Source organism: Agelaius phoeniceus, chromosome 1, assembly GCF_051311805.1.
Source record: "Agelaius phoeniceus isolate bAgePho1 chromosome 1, bAgePho1.hap1, whole genome shotgun sequence".
NCBI lineage: Eukaryota > Metazoa > Chordata > Aves > Passeriformes > Icteridae > Agelaius > Agelaius phoeniceus.
Window position 1 is genome coordinate 25,781,420 of NC_135265.1, and position 16,133 is coordinate 25,797,552.

The 16,133-nt window shown below is 41.5% G+C and overlaps 1 protein-coding gene across 4 annotated transcripts in view; it reads left to right on the forward strand.

Moving 5' to 3' along the window:
• DYNC1I1 (dynein cytoplasmic 1 intermediate chain 1) overlaps positions 1 to 16,133 on the forward strand; it is a 187,016-nt gene that overhangs the window by 94,777 nt on the left and 76,106 nt on the right. For all 4 annotated transcript variants that reach the window (XM_054641548.2, XM_054641558.2, XM_077175111.1 and 1 more), the window contains exon 7: positions 7,911 to 8,000. In XM_054641548.2, coding sequence (XP_054497523.1) covers positions 7,911 to 8,000 — 90 coding nt within the window. The remainder of the gene's footprint in view (positions 1 to 7,910; positions 8,001 to 16,133) is intronic.

A 16,133-nucleotide genomic window follows, 5' to 3' on the forward strand; every position in this document is an offset into this window, starting at 1 on the left:
TTTTCTGTGACATTTTCTTGCCATTTGGCTCTGTTAGTCTATCATTTGTCACAAAATGGAAAAATAAGATCTGTCTTCATAATGTACCAAAAAGAAATCTGACTGCAAACACAAGTCAGGAAGAGGCATAGGGACAGGAGCTGAGTGGTGTAACCCTAGATCAAGAGATGGTTTTGAGAAATCATATACTGGGGACCTCAGAATCCCCTGACCAGGAGTAATTGAATGTGGTAATTGTTAAGGAGAGCTTTGAGAAGAAATCTTGAGTAAAAATTACTTACAGTGTGCTTGTTTTAAGAGGGAAGTGTAGTAAATTTCAGGACAAATTTTTAAGTGGCAATAGCACAGGCACGGCCTATGTTGTAGGCAAAATAAATTTTCTGAACTAAATGACTTCTCTCAGTCAGCCAGGCTAAGTGTTTGTTTTTGGGGTGAAATACGTATTTCCTTCATTGCGCTTGTACAAGGATAGCTGAAGCCTGAGAGGAGGACTCTGGGGATCTGGTTGTAATGGCTGGTAATAACACCTGCCCTTTATGGGATGAGGGGTGAAGTTGTGCAAATTTGCATTGCAGAATAAGGGATGAGATCAGAAAGCCCTTCTTAGATGTGTCAGAGATATGGGAGATGTACTTAGTTTTACAAGAATCAAGAAAAATAGGATTTTTCTGTTAGTCTTGCACTTTTAAAGCTGATGTATCATTACTCGTCTATTTACTGTGGAAGACTTTAGGCTAAATAATCTCACAGAGAACTGCCCTGCAGCCTTTTGGATTAAAATGATAAATGTGTGAAGCATTATATTATTTTGTGCATAAATTTTGGAACAATATTTTCTTTAAAGTTACTCAGTCAATAAGCTTTGACTCTGGTAAAAGTAGCATGACTCCTACAGCCTGTATTTTACCAATCTTCAAAGCTTCTCTTTTGCATAAGAGCACCACTGTACTTTGATAACAACACATGACAAAAGATAACAAAATCAAGGGAGTTTGAAAATTCTAGGCAGTCTGTTCTTGTAGCACTGTGATTTTTTTCTTGCTCATGCAGAACTGCAGTCAAGTAACAGACAGATCATTTTTTTCAGGATTAAAATAATGTATGTGGAAAATGAAGGAAGAACATTATATACTTCTGTTTAAGTTTTATAGGTGCTATGGTCATAAGATAGTTCCAGAAATTAGTTCATCAGTTCTATCCTTTCTTTTTCTAATGTTCTTTTTTCATCTGATGGCCATTGGAAAGCAAAACTCTGTGCTAGTCCATAAGGACAAGGTGGTATGTTGGGAGTGTTGTGTTCCCCAACAGGGATGGGGAACTTCACAGGGATGAGCCAGAGCTTTTTTTTGTTCCTCCAATGCACGTTTAAGTATTTTTCTGGATAATGAGCACTAGTACCTTGCATGCATATGATTCTTGTGTGCAAATATACTTGCAAGCTCCAGCTCACATGAAAATCTCATCTGAAATTTGTTGCCTGTTTCATGGAGCTTAGGGCAAGTTCTGTTCACCTGTGGGGTTTTTTCTCAGCATTGAGGTCTGAGTAGTGTTCCTTGCTTTGGCTAAATGAAATACATTTTAGAAGGCAGCTGCCTATTGCCAAGAAGAGCCCTAATGCAAGAATATTTCCATCTGGGATGACTAACATGTGCCCAATGTACGTCCAGTCTCACATCCCACTCTGCAAACAAGATCCACTGATGAATTAATTATCTTCTTGCTTCAAAGGGCAGTCAAAAGATGAAAGTAAAAAACTGGACACATTTCAAAAAATGACATTATATGAAAAATAGGTCATTCAGCCAGATTGCAAATCATAGATTTTCAAAAATGTGGAATGTCAGGCAGTCCTATTTGAAAAAATATGGCTTCTCTTGCTTGTTGCATATTTTGCTAGTGATGGAAAGAACATATTCATAAAGGAAAGACAGTGTTTTAACTCCTATTTAGGATAATGCCAACAGTATTCAACTTGTTTGGTCCAGGCTTATGCCAATATGAATACAATCCATTTGTCCTTGTTCAGTTTGTAGTTCTTTTGTAATAGTAGCAGCAAAGTTATTTTGAACAGTTGTAAATATAAAACTTATACAGTGGTTTCTGGTATTTCATAGTTGCAAATATGGAGTCTGCTTTTTGTGAAGACACTTGATTTTCTTGAAAGTGTAATATCCATGGCTGATGATGTAAAGCCCCATATAACAACCCACTGGCTTCTCATATATCACTGACTCAGTCCATAAAATATAAAATTGTGATGCTAATTAAATTGTGATTTTAAAGCTGTGTCTTTAACAAAGGGATTGTTTGTACCTACCCAGAGTTAAAACCAGAACTATCAGTCTAATTCAGTATAGCTGTCAATCCTAAAAACAATACACAGAAGCTGCAACTTCTTAGCTTCAGAGGCACAGGTCTGAGGAGGTGTAAATCCTCCACTGAAGAAGAATGCACAACATGCTACCTGCTGTTTAATGTATTAGCAGATCAGAGACCATGACTACATAAATCCCCCCAAAAATCAGCTATTTAGTAATCTATTGGAGCAGTACCAGTGCTGACTTCCTAAAACTGGCAATCCAAAAAAGGCAATACAGTATTCATCTCAAGAATTAAAACCCTAAGCCAATGTCACGTGTAGTCCTCTCAGATGCAATTATTTATTCTAGTATTCTAGTTTGTCTTGAATGTGCCTGGTATGTTTTCATATGCTGTAAAAATAAATACAGTGGTTTAAAGCCCTGGAAAGTCCAAGTAGGTATTAAATAGTCCAGCACTGCAGAAATGCAGGGTCTGATTTTCTGAGATCATCTGTGCTCTCTGTGAATATCTGATCCAGTTCAGCACTTCTGGGCATTTCTTCTTCAGCTGCCCGGGAGCTGGCCATGTATTCACAGAGCTTTCCTCTGTACCACCTATTGCAAGTGGTTGTGGTGTCCAAGGCAAAGACCAGGCATAGAGCAGGCTCATTGGAGCTAGTGGTTGGATAACATTTGAAAATTAGTATTTACACCCAGATGAAAAAAACCCCAGGTTTGTAGGGAGAGGTCATTCTCTTATTAGGGCAACTTCTATAGTTGGGAAAAACAGACAAGCTTTTAGACAGACAAGACCACTTCTGGTCTGGAACAGAAGCAGAAGTGTTCAAGCTAAGACCAAAATGAAAACAATTGCTCTACTTTTACTTTGTCAAGCACTGTTCAGACTGATTGGCCACCTCCTAGATTCTGGAGAGTCATCAAGCTCTGAGTTATGAAGAAAACATTTTTGATCCAGTTATCTCAGTCTATATTAATCCCACATATGGCTCCACCAGCTTCAGCAGACAAACATCATTATCCAAGCATTTAATGATCATTTCCATTGAGGATTTGTTTATTTATAGAAGGCAGGGTGGCCTTAGTGGGCAAGACTCTAGGCTGAAACTCTGAAGCCCACTCTGTGTTCCCTAAGCTGCGTGATCTGCAGTGAGTGGGTCTGTCTGTCAGCTTCTGTGTGGTAAATAGACATACCAAAACTGGCCTCCTTGCAAAGTCCTTTTATATCTACAAAGGAGAAGTGTTGCATGGCAGTTATACACTTCTTCATTACTAGCTCTTTTTCATGTGGTTCCTTTAATAGACATTTGAGTTCTGATAGTGTTACACCCTGTTCTCTTCTGAACAGGGTGTAACACTACTGCTGGTGCTGGTAGCATCTCTGTTTGCCAAATGTGACTAGAAGACTCCTACTACTATGATGTGAGCAGCTAGAAAGCTGTTTCTCTAAGCTTCCTAATATTAGATATGCTCTGAAAAGGGAAAGACTATGTATGTTCAGGAAATACTTAAGTTTCTTCATCTGGAAAATTATTGCAATCTAAGCAGACACGTGGAAATGAATAACCATGTAGATGTTCACAGATTCTCCAGTAAATGTACAGTAAATGCTATCTTTGCCACCTTTAAATAAAACACAGGAAAATGAATGCTGAAGCATTTCCCATTATTCTTAATGTATGTATGTGCAGTCAAATGCACAAATGCATGACCATACTTAACAAAAGCAAATGTATGTACTGTGAACATGTGTGAGGATGCATACTTTGGTAGTAATAGTGTGAGATATATATATATATATATATATATATATATATATATACATATATATATATATATGTAATGTCAAATAAACATTTAGGTTGCAAAGCCAAGCAACATTGGGTAGTCCAGAACGCAGATTTCTTGGGCATTCTTGATTAGCCCTCTTCAATCTGTAGGATGATACAATTTTAATTGCATGATAACATTTGGAGGCTTTTTTCCTTAACAGATTCTTGCTTCAGCCAATCAGTAAGGGAACAGTTTTTTAACATTTCTGCTTTTTATCTTATTCCGTTGAGTGCTCTGGCCTCAGATCTCACATTAGTGCACATGATCAAAGTATTACACTGAACACAGAAAAAACATTAATCCACTTTCAAGGTTTAGTTTTGCTGTTGCTTCCTCAACAGCATCATAATATGCCACAAATCCTGATGAACATGTCTCTGCAAAACATCTACGCAGGGTGAGAATTCTATTTATTTTTTTTTACAATATTATTGCCATCTTGCATAAGCACTTAAGCACAGGGGAAGAAAGGACAAAAATGTCAGAATGACAACTTTCAGTGAAAGCTGGAAAAGGGAGCTGTGGCAGCCTTTGCATGTGTAGAATTTCCCTAAGACTTTCTCCACTCAAAGCACGGTGCCAGTTGACTTCAGCTTTCAGCACTTCTGCATTTCAGACCCCAGGTGTCTCTTGCTGAGCACCCAGAAAATGAAGCCAACCACTCAAGAGGGAGGAAATTCCAGAATTATGTCATCATGCCTACATGTGGGGAGGGGAAAGGAGCTAATCGTGCCCAGACAATCCAAATTCTGGCATTTGCTAAGATTTTAGCATTTGACTCACAACCCTATCATTCTTTTAGCTGAGTTTCTCTGTGTATGTGTATACATTTCTCTGTAAATAAATAAGGACATCTAAACTGTGTCTAATCTCTAAAAACTCTTGCACTGCTTTCTCAGTAAAACTATTTTGATATTTCTGCTCTTGGAAAAAGGCATGATGTGTTTTAATAACCTTTACTTGCTTCCATTTATCCCTACACTGCACTAGAAACAGGAAAGGACTACAGACAAACAAATAATTCGATGCCCAAAATCAGAGGGATCAAGGACTTCTAGAAACAGGGATAACTTTGCTTCACTTTAACCTGAAAACCTGATACTAAATCTCAAGTTCTAAATTTGCTGTATGATCCCTATCCATTACCAAATTGCAAGCGAAGCATTAAAAAGCATTGCAAGAAGCCTTAAAAATCCCAACTATTTCAGTTGAATATTGGTGTAGTTTTTGTTTGCTGCCTGAAAATTTTCTCAAACCCTTCACCTTCTGAAACTTCCCTGCACAAGCTGGCAGGTTAGAGACAGGATAAAAATGGAAGCAAAAATCCATATTTAAACAGCTAGCTCCAAAAGTTGGTGCTTTAGGGAATGAAAACCTTTAATGCAAGACTCACAAAACTTTTGTAGGAGCTGGTTTTATTAGTATCTACCATAATTCTGTCTGTGTGTATATATCTGTACAGCATTGTGATCATATCTGTGTGTGCATGGCTCTTGAGGCTGGCAGAGTATTCACTCCCTGCTGCACCAGGCACTCACACTTCTCTCCTGTTCTTTGAAACTGGGAGTGCCTTTCTTCCATGCATCCCCATCTCCCCTAGCACCACAGACCAATGGCAGAAGGAACTTTTTTACCCCTCCTGTGTGTGTACAGCTGGAGAGCTCTTCTCACCAGCTCTCTGCTGACTGTGCTGGATGCTATCTGTCTTTCAGCCAGTGGACAGAGCAATGTATTTACCCTGCCAAACCGAACCGCCCTGGCTTGCTCTCTAAAAGCTCGTCCTTAGTCCTTCTGTGTAGGATACCTAGGGAAAAGTAGGCACCAAAGGGAGGCATTGTGAGTACCCTACCTTTTTTTCCACCTCAGGTTCCATGGTCTGACAAATCCCTGATAAGGGAATGGCATTCATTAATAGTGCTTTAAATTCTGGAAATGCCTCTTTATCCATGCTGGATTCCTCCTCCCTTTCCAGCTTGGGAAGCACATGGTTATCCCTCCTCCCTGGTGGCTGGGGAGATGAGCTTTCCCTTTCTCCCCACTGCAGTCACTAGCAGTAAGGGGAGTGATAGCAAATTTTATGCCAAGATTTCCTCATTTTACCAATAGGGAAAAGCACATCTGTCCATGCTGAGACACCTCCTTACAGTATGTGCCTGAGACATGATCTCCAGCCAAGAGACCGCAGAATCACAGAGTCACAGAATATTCTGAGTCTGGAAGGGACCCACAAAGATCATTGAGTCCAACTCTTAAGTTAATGGCCCATATGGCAGCTAGCAACATGTCCCCTCTGGGCTTCTGGGAGAAGTCCTAGGGTAGGCAGTGTGGTGGGAACCGTACGGTGCCTATTACGTTATTGAAAACAAAATACAGCTGCATGTTCCTGTTGGTTGAATTCAACCTGTCAGCACCAGCATCTCACAAGAAGCCAGGACTCATTACAGCCAGCCTTCACAGCAGAAGGTGCCAGTAACCAACTAGCTGGAGAAGCATGATATGTTTTCCTCATTAACATGGCAGGTTAGAGCAGGAAGTGTGCCTAGAGAAACACCATGACATGAGGAACTGTATGGTGACAGCAGGATGCTCAGAAAGCCCCAGAGAAACTCCAGTGTTCTCCTGATGGCTGAATGCCCCAGGGCCAGGACAACATGTGGTCTCTTGTGCCCTGGACCAATACAGGGCACCAGTGATGCTAGCTATGCCTTGGTGGTATGTCAAGCTCCAAAATAACTGCAAAATAATTCCTCCATAGCCCGTGCATTTACTCATCCTAATTGTTAAATACTTTTAAGAATAGCTCTATTTTCATTCCTCATAGTTCGCAAAATCTAGAAAGCTGTGTGTCTTTATCCTCTCAAAAGTGTGAGTGGGTTGGGTGCCAGCCCTGAGCACAGGAAAAATGGATCACATTGCTGTAACAAGCTGGTAACAAGTAATGAGGGCTAGGTAGACTCTGAGCCATTTTGGTGCATCACTGTCTTTTCAGCTCTGCTTGTATTATGTTCTGGTCTGGACAATCAGAACCCTTGTAACTTCAGAGAAACATCAAGGAATGAATGGTTTACCCTCCTGAATAAAATGAGAACATGTGAGTGTGGGGAGAGAGGGGGAGGGAGTGATGCATTTGCATAGGTCAGGAAAGGTCATTAAAACATCTGGCAGTAGTAACTGACATGTGTCAAATTTTAGTGTTCATTAAATTTGTATTAATGCAAGAATGGTTCCTAAGCTCCAAATGCCACTTTTGGTTGCTATATTCCCCCAGCTGATGGCGATGACTTTTCAGAACTGTGCCATGCTTGTTTCCTTGCTAGTGGCATCTGACCTGAGGTCAGTTTTCTGTTTAACCTATTCCTGTAGGTCAAAAGACAAATTAATCTGGTGAGAATTGAATTGGAAATGAGGTATCTGGATAGCAGGTGTCCCAGCTGTGGAATAGCTGCCAGGCTGAAAGGTATTTGTATCTGTCCTCTTGCCATCCAAGAAGTCATATCCGAGGTCAGGGAGATATTCAGTTGACATCTGAGAGGAGAAGTTATGGGGAGCAGAAGTGGCAGGTGCCCTGTGTGAGCAGATTATCTTGCAGTCAGGGGGGAAATGTCTAAGAGTGTCACTCTGAGCATAAATGTACATGTTCCATGTATTGGGCACTTTGCCTTACCATTTTATAATTGTAAAGAAGTCAGACAATTTCCAGGTCCCTTAAGGAGGAGAATCTAACAAATCTTTTTCTTCCTTTTTTTTTCTCTTTTTTAGAGGATGAAGATGATGAAGAAATGGTGGAGCCAAAAACACAGGATGACTTAGAGACAGAAAATCAAGACCAGAAGCAGGAAGTGAAAGAAGGTACTTTAAAAAATGAAAAGGATGATGTTAGATGTTTAAAGGATAGGATTCTGCCAGTAGCTACTCTCATAAGTAGTTTTCACTATTGAGAACACTGAAATTGAAACAGTCACCAGTTTTAATGATTCAAAACCATATGAATGGCATAAAAGCAGAAAATTGTATCCCAGAGACCCAGCTGGTAGGCCTGAGAAGATTGTGAAAGGCATGAGGCTTGAGCTGTTTAGCAGAATGTCCTGCATGTCCTTATAATTTGAAAATGAAGTAGGGATTCTTGGATCCCAGTACTGGTACTAATTTGTCCTCTGGCTCCAGTACCCTGCTTACGTGAAAGATTTGAAATGGGAATGCCAGGCATTCCAGCAGCTCTATAAAGTTTGTTGGTCTTCAGAGACACTTGGAGCCCATAACTGCCTGCCTGCTTCAGAGGAACAAAGTTAAACCTAGTGGTAGTCAGGAATCTTCCAGCAGAAAATGATTTCACTTGAAAAATGTCTTCTGTCAAAATCAAAACATTTTGTGGGAACTGCCTCAAGGAACTTAAAAAGCCCCTCTGAAGCCAGACTGGCCCAGCCCTTCTGTCCATTACTCTGTATTGAGGTGTTCTGCACCGTTACAAGAGACAAAAATTCAGATTACTACTTGCTTCTGGTGCAGACAAGGGACACTTGTTTAAGTCATGCATGTCAGCACTGACATGGAAGATATGCTTGGTGCCTCTTTTCCTTCCCTTGGACCTGTCCTAGCTTTCAAATTAAAAGAAGGATGTGAAATTTGGTCTTCCTTGCCTAGAAATTTACTAGGGTATTGGCTATGCTAGTATGTCAATGCCTTCCACAGTCAATGCTCGCTCCTGTGTTGAGTAGGGAAAAAGAACTGAAATAGCAGCAGCTGTAGGGTGGAAGAAAATGGGTTTCTTCTCCAGCATTTCTTACTTTTGTATTGACAGGACTGCTCAAAATTCTGTTTAGCCACTTGAAAGGTAGTTTACTTCTTCGGGTAGGGCCCAAGTTGTTTCTTGCTATGGTGATCATTACCAGGATAATTCTGTGACGTTGGTTTTTCCCAAGATAATCTCACTAGGGGAAAAAATATGGAGCCATTTTACATGGAAGCCCATGAAATCTTCAACTGGGAATACAGCAGCCAATGCTTATTTCTCATCCAGGGAGACTGGTATCTTTTCATCAGTATCCAAAAAAGATTAATCTGGTACACTAGTGCCCACATTTACTATCCTCACCCACTGAAGTACCAGCCGTGCTATTTTGATTATAAATTGATTTTTCTTCCCTCTTTAGAGCATCACATAAATCACTGCTGCAATAAATCCTGTAGTGTTCATTGCTTGTTTAGGTCCTTGTGGAAATGTGGAGAGATAAAAGTCCTCCTGCTCCTCATCATTCTGCTTCTTCCACTGGCCCCAGCCACTGATGCCATGGGCAGAGGGGACCAGTGCAGATAGCAGGAACAGGAGTCAGGCAAGTCTGCAAAGGCAACACTGAGGACATGAGCAAGAAATGTGGCAACGTAGAAAAACATCATTCTTCATGGAAATTACTCTTCTTTTCAAAACTGTGAGGTCAACTTGCATATGGGCTTTTGCACTCACTGGACCTAACACAGTATCTCTTACTGATGGCAGCAGAAAGCCATAAAAACCTCTACTACTGCACATCATGCACAAGCACTGTCCTGGGTTGCTGAATGTCCCTGTAGTATTCAACTTAGAGCTTATCCCCCACCCATTTATTCCCACAGGAAATTGATGCTAATGCTTACACAGGGGAAGAAAGCACAAGCTCCTGCAAGAAGAGAAGAAGAAAAAAAATCAAAATAGAACCCTGGACTGATTTATTTTACTTTTTTAATGGGCTTTCAAGTTAGCCTTTTATGTACTTTGCTAGCCAGCCACCCCTGCCAACAACTTTTATTTCTTTGCAGTGCTTTAGTCAGAGGGCAGTGCTCCCCTTCCCTGCCTAGCAGACCCCCAGGAGCAGTAGATCATCTGGGCTGGTTTAGCTCTGGTCTCAGGCACACCAACTGCAGGCTGTAAAAGCAAGGCACAGCTCGTTTCAGCAGAACTGACTTTGTGAGGTGCTAACATCTTACGGGGTTCAAGGAAGAAGAAAACATGCTCATTGCCTGATAGAAAGTGAACTTGACCTGTAGTATGTGTTGTGATAGATAAAATAGTGGTGAGCTGCTGACAGGCATTAAATGCTGTGAATCAGATGAAGCCATCGTCCCCGAACTGACAAGGAACGGAGGCCCATTTTTTAGTGTTTGGTGTCATTCTGTCCCTGCTGGCTTTAGCCCTTTTGCCTACAAAATCCCATTTTCCTCTCTGTTGTAATCACCCTTCTCATGTTCTGAGCAACATTCAGAGTTTGAAGCCATCGTTTGTGTTTCATGGAAGTGATTAAAACCATGTTACAAGTCAAACAGGAGTTTAGAAGAACATTTCCTGTCAGTGCTGCACTCTGTGTGCCTACTCAGAATTAATAGCTTTTCTGCAAATTAGCACATAATGGGTTAAAAGCATGTTTATGTTGGCATTAAGTACTCTGGCTTCTTTTTCTCTGCAAGGCAAGACAATATTTTGCAAACTTTTTAAAGAATCTCTAATAGACATTATAGTGGCGCCATTCACACTGCTATATAGTAGTTAAGGCTGTGTCAGCACTTCCATTATGAATCCTGTTTTTCAGGGATTTATAACCCAGCCGTAAAAATTTGCTCTGGGCTGAAATTTGGTTTCAGCTCAGGGAGCACATTTTTTAACAGATTAAAAAAAATCAGCATGGCCTTTTTTGAGTTATAGGAGTGTTAAGAAAAAATCCATGGGAGAGAGAAGTGCAAGGAGAGAAAGGCAGAGCATTTTTTCATGAATATAACTCAAAAATTGGTCAGGATAAAAAATAAAGTTTGGATGTAGTCTGTTCAGTCTCCCTTTCTCCAAGCCAACAGGACAAGAGTGCTCTATTTTTTTAATGGTATTTTAAGAGGAAACGGGATTTTTTTTCTATGTGGTTTATAGGTAGTTCAATTTAATTCTTCAGACATTTATTGCATACTTAATTTCCTCATCTTCCCCCTGCATACCCCAGAGCTGCTCTGTGGGGTTTGGTGGGATTATTCAGCAGCCATGGGTGTTTGTAGGGTCTGACCCTGGTTCTGGACATGTCCCAGCATCACTGTCTGGCATGGCACCTCTTGCAGAACTTCACTGCCATGGAGGCGTGAAGGGCAGAGGAACAGCTCGAGCTCCCCAAAGTGGAGTGGGAGATGAAGAACTGACTCGTTGACCACTTAGAGTGTATGAAGCCTTGGGACCACCTTGTTCTCCTTCTGTGGGGCTGCCTGTTGCCACCCATGTCTCTGGTTGCCACCCATGTCTCTGTTCTCCCCATGGTTTTTGGAAGAACCGAGTGTGGGATACCTGACGCTGAACTGGGTTGGGCTCTGCCTGTTCCCAGCCTCTCCTGAACACATAAACAAGAGACTGGTTCCAAACTGTGGCATCAAGTGGGATGGGGTTTTCCACCACCAGAGAGCTCTGGAGCTCCACCTAAGGCTCCTCTTTGTGTCAGCAGAAACCACGAGAACAACGGGACGGGCTTGGTCTTAAAAGTGGGCCTCAACCTGCATTTATCTGAAGCCATGGGCATATCCACAGAAACTTGCATGAAAGACTGTGATGGGAAAGGCTGGGATCTGCAGCTCCAAAGACCTGTTGTGCCCTGCTCTTGCCCTGGCTCTGTGCATGGGGCTCAGGTGTCTACAGAGCAGGCTGGGCTGGTGGGGATGGTTTCGCTCTCAACAGCTCAGGCATCAGTGTTGGAAAAGCAAGACAGGTTGTGGTGAGGTTTGTCATGGCCAGAAATGCCACGGTTTCACTGCCACCAGCACCACAGTGAGCTCAGGTGTGCCAACCCATCCTTACAGCCAGCTCAGGCATGCTCAGGGATGGTGTCCAGCATGGCCCCTGGAGAAGCACAGGCAGTGGGAACAGCCCCGCCTGGCACAGTATCAAATTTAAGGCTCTGCAACTTGCTACTCCAAAATCAAAAAATCCCTAAATAAAGCTTGAAATCTTCCTTTTTATGTTTAGTGGTTATGCCATGAAGGGGCTTGCCAGCACAACAAAGATATGACATATATGAAGCCATGGTATGGGGACACAGCAAAGCAGGATATGGCATTTGTCAAGCCTGACATGAAAGTGCTAAGCTCAAGAAAAACAGGAGGATCACAGGCAGGCAAGGACTGAAAGCTGCTGAGAGCCACTTCACACCTTGCAGTTCTCACCCTGTGCCTTTCAGCCATCCTCCATTGTCAGCACATCTAAAGTTTACATGGATTTAAATAGATGCTGAAAGAAATAATACAGCTCTTAAAGGGGTTTTAATAATCTCCTTCTGTCTCTCATTATATCTCTGGGTTGATAACAAGGCTGCTTCCTGCTTCACTGTTTTTATTAGTTTGCCCTTTCTTTCATTCACTTACTCCTTTTGGTCTTTTTCTTTTCGTTTGTTTTTTTTTTTTTTTCTTTTTCCTTTAATGGACTTAATTTTCATTTCTCTTGTCAGGTTTTTAGAATTGCTGAGATTCCAGGAGAATCTTTGTTATATTTATTTAAATGTGGGATGGGTTTTTTTGTTTTATTTTTTTAATGTTTTTTTAACTCCCTTGAGAGAAGACTCAAATTCTGATACTTGAATATTTCTAAATTTGTTCCTGAACTGTTATCCCAACTATTTATGTTGTATTTACTACAAACATGCTTCTGCTGAATAAGAACAAGTCTGCAGCAATTTTATCTTCGTTCCTAAAATTCAAGAAGATGTTTTAATATAATTTTTTTGGTTTTTTCTGTTTTGCCCAAAGAAATTTATGGACAAAGAACCTGATGTGAGATATGGTATTTCTGAGGATTACGTTAAGTCACATGAAATGATAAAATATTCCTATTTTTGTAAATAAGTCTTGAGTAAATTGGTTGTTTCCACATCATGTTCAACTATTGTTTCATATTCTAGACCTTTCTGTTCAAGCACAAGTATATAATATTTTTCATTACAGATACACCTCACAATTTCTTTCCCTGTGGTGCCCTCTGTGCATATATTACTCTGTACGGCAATTTAATTTTAAATGTAAATTCCATTTTGTTTTGTGCAGTATTATACATTAGCATGGACACAGGGCCTCTTTGGTAGCTGTTGGTGACATCCCAGCCCCAGCCCCTTGCAGAGCAGGCTGCTGCTGGCTGCGGGGTCCCATCCATGCCTCCGTGGGTTCAGGGACACACGGGACACCCGGGGCTCCTGGCAGGCAGGACTTGGTGGCTGCACCCCAGATCCTCCTGCATGAGCTGGGCAGGGCCACAGGTGGGTTCAGCTCCTTCAGGTGGGATCACAGCACAGGCACAGCAGCTCATTAGGAAGCTGTGGTGTCAAAGCAAAAGCAGACTGTGGAGCTTTCTCTGCAGGAGTTTTCATGGCACTACAGGCAATAAGCACGTAGCTTTTAGCAGTGGTAATCTACACACTGCGCTGGGCTTTGTTCAGCACAGAAGGTTAGATGTGGTTGGTTTGGGTTTTATGCCAGGGAGAGCAGATACTTGAAGACAAATGCTGTATTCTTACAGGGAATTTCTGGAGATATTGTCACATCACATAGGTCTCTGTGACAAAACAAAACAAAACACACTTTGATCAACTACTTATGTTTCTCAGTTTTCCTTAAAGAGAGCCTGTGTTTCTTGAAAGCTGAGATCAAAGTCACTGTAAGCTCCCAGATCGGAAGAAAAATTGCAGAAAATTACATAGGTTCTTTTTATTTTATTTGAGGTAATGGACAGACAGGGAGAAGGAACAAGAAGAAAATGGGAATGTCTCTGAAAGATAAATGGTTAGAAAACCTCCATATTTGAAAGAACAAGCCTGTCTGTTTGGGTTTTTTGCTTATACTTCATGTATTTACAGTAGTTATAGCAATGTTTTACACTGGAAAAAGTAATGATAACATTCTTGTAAGAAGAGATTGCCTCAAATAAAACTTCAGAGGCAGCCGAATGAAAGAAGAAAATAAGGCTAAAATATGAAGCTTAATATTGCCAGGGGGCATCTGGTGTGTCAGTCAGATGAATGAGGTAAGCTGATTTATGCCCTAAAAACTTTAGCCAAGGTGTTCCTGATGGTTTAATAGACTGCTGGCCTCCCACAGATCATTGCTAACTGCAAGGGAGATTTTGCTGAGGTAGAACTACAATCGTCTGTTTCTCCACTGCTTGTGAGCGCTCCACAGCTCCCAAGTTGTTTATTTTTTGCCTTTTCCCTTTCTATTAATTTTGGGTTGTATTTTCTTTGCAGTTATAGTCAGCAAATGGCCGAGTAATAAATTTATATTTCCAAGCTGTAGAGAGGATTTGATTTAGCAAATAATTTTTACCATTTGCAGCAGTTTAACACGAGTTTTCCAGTTGCCTTTGCAGTTGTTTTCCCCCTCTTCATGCCATTTTGCTGCATTGTCATGCTTGTTGTCTTTGATTCTGGGAAAGCAATGCTTTAGTGGTGACGATGGGATATTGCCTCATTACAGCCTTCCTTGCCAGATGAGTTCCCTCAGTGCCAATTACTGTTCAGCAGTGGATGCTGCAATAGGTCAGGCTGTACTTCTTGCTAGTCTTTTCTTTCACATGCATTGCTTCTGTGTAAAGCACTCAGGGGCAAATTGTGCTCCTGCCTTGGTAATTGTCACTCTGCTACACAGGGGGACCATGTGAAGGGATGCAAATATTCTCTGGATGTGTGGAGCTCCACAGGGACCACTAACCTGCTGGTAGGAGACATAGGGCCAAGGCCATAGGACACCATCAAAGGCTAAACTTTTTAGCTGCTCTGTCTCCTGAGGGCCAAATTGCTCCTCCACCTTTTGCATTTCTCCTGCCCTCTCTGTTTGGTTCAGGTGTAGTGCAGAGATTTTGTCTTTCAGAGCTAACACTTTGACCACTTGAGGCAAATTTTGAGGGAAAGCGGGATGAAAGCAGCCTCTCCTAACCACAGCACCTCTGAGAGCAGGTATGCTGAGAACAGGGGAAGCTGAGTACTGCAGGAGAGATGACCATGTCACTCCTCCTGCCTGCTGCTGTGCCCTTCCACCCGTTCCTGCCCCGAGGGCTGGTGGTGGCATCGTGCCCCATCCAGTTGGGCGCTGGAGTGCATGAATCCAGCGAAGCACAGGAAAATCAGATGGAGAGCAAGGGCCACATCTGCCTGATCACTGAAAGAAGCTGTGTGGCATGGCACAGAAACTAAAAAATCATTTTGAGCTGTAGCTTGAAAGTGTGTCACTCATTGTTTAATTAAACATTGAGATATGTATGACAGGGCTGGGAGTTAAACTTTGCTGTATGGTGGGTGTTCTCTCAATTCCCTTTTTTGGCTGCCAGTGTTTTAACCCAATATGGCCTACGGAGACTGCAAGGTCATTTTCACAGGTAAACACCTCAAATCTGTAGTTTAAAGCTAAATGCAGGAGACCTTTGATCTCCTGTTAAACTCTTACGTAGGAGTCTCTGTTAGATTTGCAGTAAATCTGTTTATGATATGTTGTTTGTGTTCCTAATTATAATTTTGAAACAAAATTCTCTGTCAACAGAGCTTTTTATGTTGGGAATTTAGGCTAGTTGCAAGGTTGGTTTGGAGTAACTGTAAAGATACTAATGTCATTTCTTGAAATACAAGCAGTTGTGAAATAGAACCATAATGATGATTCAAAAGCGCATGTGGGCAAATACATAATCAATATACAATACTGCCAGAATATCAACATGACCCTGATAGTGCAATTGAGAACAGATTTTTTTACTGTAGTAACAGCAGCATCCCAACTTTCATTCCCTCTGATGCTCACATTTGAGTTGTAATTTACCGACAAGTCATTAAACTGATGGAGACGTTGCACTGGTGCATCCTTTAAAGACAGTATTTTTCAAATGAAGAGCCAAACTGGAAATATTGGAAGTAAAGGTTTAGCAACTCTGTGCACATGCAAAGAAGCAGCTTCATCTTGGGGGAGACATTCTATTCTTACTGCTGCCCAAGGCAGCCCCTACCCCTCCCAGGG